General features: G+C 52.2%; 1 protein-coding gene across 1 annotated transcript in view; it reads left to right on the top strand.

Moving 5' to 3' along the window:
- LOC108802163 (t-SNARE domain-containing protein 1-like) overlaps positions 1 to 5,155 on the top strand; it is a gene marked incomplete at its 3' end in the record, with an annotated part of 95,934 nt that overhangs the window by 1,925 nt on the left and 88,854 nt on the right. Inside the window, exons 3-4 of the mRNA XM_018574031.1 lie at positions 1,261 to 1,266; positions 3,766 to 3,856. Coding sequence (XP_018429533.1) covers positions 1,261 to 1,266; positions 3,766 to 3,856 — 97 coding nt within the window. The remainder of the gene's footprint in view (positions 1 to 1,260; positions 1,267 to 3,765; positions 3,857 to 5,155) is intronic.

Below are 5,155 nucleotides of genomic sequence, written 5' to 3'. Positions count from 1 at the left end.
AGTCCTCAGAGACACACAGAGTACTCAGAGACACACAGAGTACTCAGAGACACACAGAGCCCTCAGAGACACACAGAGTCCTCAGAGACACACAGAGTACTCAGAGACACACAGAGTCCTCAGAGACACACAGAGCCCTCAGAGACACACAGAGCCCTCAGAGACACACATAGTCCTCAGAGACACACAGAGTCCTCAGAGAATGACTACATGGAGTGTGACGGCAGGAAGTGGCCCATTGTCAGTAATCTTACTGAGTAATGCCACTGATATTAGGAGTGTTTAGGCACAGGAAGTGCTCTGATATCAGGAGTGCCTAGAGAGGGGAAGTGCTCTGATATCAGGAGTGCCTAGGCACAGGAAGTGCTCTGATATCAGGAGTTTCTAGGCAGAGGAAGTGCTCCGATATCAGGAATGCCTAGGCAGAGGAAGTGCACTGATATCAGGAGTGTCTAGGCAGAGGAAGTGCACTGATATTAGGAGTGTCTAGACACAGGAAGTGCTCTGACATCAGGAGAGCCTAGACACAGGAAGTGCTCTGATATTAGGAGTGCGTAGACACAGGAAGTGCTCTGATATCCGGCATGTATAGGATCAGGAAGTGCTCTGATATTAGGAGTGTCTAGACACAGGAAGTGCTCTGATATCAGGCGTGTCTAGACACAGGAAGTTCTCTGATATCAGGAGTGCCTAGATACAGGAAGCGCTCTGATATTAGGAGTGCCTAGACACAGGAAATGCACTGTTATCAGGCGTGCCTAGACACAGGAAATGCTCTGATATCAGGCGTGTCTAGGCACAGGAAGTGCTCTGCTGTTTTTAGCAGGATGTAGACATTCCCCATAACAAATCTTTGCTCTCTGTGTTCCGCTGTAAGAAGACCGGATGGGTGTCTGGTATGTATCCGTATCCATCGGCTGATAGCGATCCCGAGTATATCTGTCCGGGAAGGTCGGGGTCATAGTATAAACGGTTAGCTTTGACCTCTTAGTAATAATTGCCATCAGATAACGGCGCGGGATGTATGGGAATGAAAGGCGCGTTCCTCAGATGCTCCGTCACGTATGTACTGTACGTGTCCTGTACCGCCGGTGAGTGCCGCGCAGTGCCGTTCCGCACGGAGGGTTTTACGGTTTTCTCCATACTTGCCCGGCGAGGCCGAACGCCCCTTAAATATTGACTGTGCGGAGATGAATGTCTCTGCATAAGCCGTCGTTGGCCGTCCACCCTCTTTAACACCACCGTTGAGGCCCCCCCCAAGCATCTTCACATGATTACCTATTAGCCCGAGTCTGCTGAGCCGAGCTCCCCGACACCTTCCTGGAGGATACTGGGGGTTGTAGTGCTCCTATGTATTACATCAAATAATATTAGATTACACTGCAAAATACAGCAAGGTGAGCCAGGAGAGAGAGCGAGGAGAGACAGACAGGAGAGAGAGAGCGAGGAGAGACAGCCAGGGGAGCGAGGAGAGACAGACAGGAGAGACAGCCAGGAGAGAGAGAGAAAGCCAGGAGAGAGGGGAGAGACAGACAGCAGAGAGAGGAGAGACGGCCAGGAGAGAGAAAGTGAGGAGAGACAGCGAGGAGAGACAGCCAGGGGAGAGAGCGAGGAGAGACAGACAGGAGAGAGAGCAAGGAGAGACAGCCAGAGGAGAGAGCGAGGAGAGACAGCCAGGGGAGAGAGCAAGGAGAGACAGCCAGGGGAGAGAGCAGAGACAGCCAGGAGAGAGAGAGGAGAGACAGAAAGAGAGGGAGAGGAGAGACAGCCAGGGGAGAGAGCGAGGAGAGACAGCCAGGGGAGAGAGCGAGGAGAGACAGCCAGGGGAGAGAGAGGAGAGACAGCCAGAGAGAGAGACAGCCAGGGGAGCGAGGAAAGAGAGGGAGAGGAGAGACAGACAGAAAGAGAGAGAGGAGAGACAGCCAGGAGAGAGAGAGCGAGGGAGGTTTTTTTTCGTTGGTAGATCTCATTTGAAAAGTAGATCTTAACACAGAAATCGTGGGCACCCCCGGTGTAGAGTCTCCCGCTAATGCAGCAGACGGATCTGAACCGGTCTGCAGGAGGTCCGTCGTGCCGCACGAGCAACCTTCTCGCTGGCCGCAACTCGCCAGCGACAGGTTTTATCGCAGACCGCGTACCTTAGGAGTCGCTCTGTCTATAACTGGACCTGTTGGGAGTCGCTTTGTCACAGTTGGGAACGGTTCGGACTTACCTACGGCTTCCATTAAAGGAGAACTATGAGGGGGGTGATTTTCACTCAGCCTCATAATCTGAGCCGACATGTGACAATGAGACTGTAACAGGTCGGCTCAGTAGATCGGGCAAGGAGGGAACACCGTCGCTCGCTCACTTCTCGATCATCTCCCTGCAAAGAGCCGTGTCGGTCACTCACGGCTCCCTGCAGGGATTCCCCCCTTTCCCCTGTCCGATCTGACTGGCGGAACAGACGGGGGAGGGGGCGGGCACAGCTGGCTCTGCCTGACCAAGTCCCCCCCTTCATGGACACAGTATTCTCTGATGGCAGTGGCCTCTCTCAGCAGGATAATGCACCCTGCCACACTGCACACATGGTTGAAGAATGGTTTGAGGAACACAAGGAGTCTGAGGTGATGACTCCACCTCCAAATTCTCCAGATATCAATCCAATCCATCATCTGTGGGATGTGCTGGAGAAACAAGTCCGATCCATGGAGGCCGATCACCTCACAGCTTACAGGACTTAAAGGATCTGCTACTCACGGCTTGGTGCCATATTCCACAGCATACCTTCAGAGGACTAGTGGAGTCCATGCCTGGACGGGTCAGGAGAAGGGGGGCCTACTCAATATTAGGGGGGGGGGGCATCCAGATACCACATCACACCTTCAGAGGTCTAGTGGAGTCCATGCCTGGACGGGTCAGGAGAAGGGGGGCCTACTCAATATTAGGGGGGGGGGGCATCCAGATACCACATCACACCTTCAGAGGTCTAGTGGAGTCCATGCCTGGACGGGTCAGGAGAAGGGGGGCCTACTCAATATTAGGGGGGGGGGGCATCCAGATACCACATCACACCTTCAGAGGTCTAGTGGAGTCCATGCCTGGACGGGTCAGGAGAAGGGGGGCCTACTCAATATTAGGGGGGGGGGGCATCCAGATACCACATCACACCTTCAGAGGTCTAGTGGAGTCCATGCCTGGACGGGTCAGGAGAAGGGGGGCCTACTCAATATTAGGGGGGTGCTCAGAATGTTATGGCTGATCGGTGTATATAATGTTTGAGTTTTGTTGAAGCTGCAAGAGCTGCACCAGGTAACCGGCAAGGTTGGTCAGTATTGCACGGCAACATTTCTAAAGCCCGCGCGCCCTTCACGTTATGAGCGGTGTATGGTGGTTGTTCATCTACTTGTCCTCCTTTCTCACTACTAGAACCGGATGGAACTGCAGCTTCCCGTTCCATGTTTCTGAACACATTACAGTCTTACATATGGGGCTCCGCAGTTTTCCTCTGTAATAAGAAGACACCCCCGTCGTGGAGCCTTTGTGTCCCGTATGCACTTCAGAGGTTATTTTGAATGAAGAAAATTGATATCACAATTCTCGGAGGATCCTGACGCGGTGGAGGGGGGAGGGGGGGAGGGAGAGGATGTACCCCACTGTTTAAGATGAATGATGTAGATGGGAAAGGAGCGGTTGTGAAATAAATATGACCAGCGCCGTGCGGTTTGTATAATTGTTTCTCCGAACAAATTCATTTCCATTATTTTCATTTTTCTATCTTTTCAGACACTTCACGCAGCAGGAGACCAACAACACTGTAACTTCCAGCACCAGCCCGATCCGCCAGCTGTCCGAGATCGTCAGGGGATCCACTCGGGTGAGTGATCGTCTTCCTCCCCATACATGGGACGGGGGAAGGAATAACCAATGGTCTGCATGGGGGGTGAAGCGGAACTCCGGGCTGGTGACTTATTTCTCCCCTTACTTCCTGCTCCTAATCATTTCTCCCCGTACTTCCTGCTCCTACTCATTTCTCCCCGTACTTCCTGCTCCTATTCATTTCTCCCCGTACTTCCTGCTCCTACTCATTTCTCCCCGTACTTCCTTCTCCTACTCATTTCTCCCCGTACTTCCTGCTCCTACTCATTTCTCCCAGTACTTCCGGCTCCTATACAGACAGGAAACATGTTTTTTGTTAATGTGACTTAGACTAATAAAACTATACAGAAACCATCATGTCACCTGTGAATTAGAAGCCACAGCTGTGCCCAGGCACCTGGAGGTGATCTTCGGCTCAAATAAAGATGATATACTCACCTGATCCCCGGTCCGGCCTGACTGCTAGGCGGGAACAAACGTAGACCGGTCCCCGCAGCCTCTTCTGCCCCCCGGGATCCATCAGGTCTAAGGATCCGTGATGTCATCACAGCTAATACAGATCTATTAGACTTTAAGATGCCAGGGGACATACCACAGCTGGAGTGGAGGGGAAGAGAGGGGCCACTGCTACCGGGCCAAGGATCAGGCGAATGCGTTTTCTTTCTTTGTGCCAGCAGTTGCCCTTTGCAGTGCCGGGGTAGCCAGATGTACCCAACAAGCTCGCTGGCTCCGTTAAGGCGGCTCTAACAGCCTAACAGGTCCTCCTTGGTGGGTATTGGGAAGAAGCTTAGAATGTAGACGTATTGTATGGGTACCAGATGTACCAAACAAGCTCACTGGCTCCGGTAAGGTGGCCCCAACGGGCTAACAGGTCCTCCTTGGTGGGTATCCGGAAGAAGCTTAGAATGTAGACGTATTGTATGGGCACCAGATGTACCAAACAAGCTCACTGGCTGTGGTAAGGGGGCTCCAGCAGCCTAAAAGGTCCTCCTTGGTGGGTATTGGGAAGGAGATTAGAATGTAGACATATATTCTATGGGCACCAGATGTACCAAACAAGCTCACTGGCTCCGGTAAGGTGGCCCCAACGGGCTAACAGGTCCTCCTTGGTGGGTATCCGGAAGAAGCTTAGAAATATATATTGAATGGACATCAGACCAAATGGATAAAAGTCCAAGAAGCGATCTATTATTTCGCCCCCATTCCTAATTCATTGCACTATGCGCTAAGACACCAGAGAGACGGTGACCTGCCATTGGAGGGTTTTATGTAAACATGGTGGTCACATGTGTCAGAA

This window comes from Nanorana parkeri, unplaced genomic scaffold (genome assembly GCF_000935625.1).
Source record: "Nanorana parkeri isolate BGI_ZX_2015 unplaced genomic scaffold, ASM93562v1 scaffold2687, whole genome shotgun sequence".
In the NCBI taxonomy this organism is placed as follows: domain Eukaryota; kingdom Metazoa; phylum Chordata; class Amphibia; order Anura; family Dicroglossidae; genus Nanorana; species Nanorana parkeri.
Note: the sequence above shows the minus strand (reverse complement) of the source record. Positions and strands in the feature narration are given on the sequence as shown.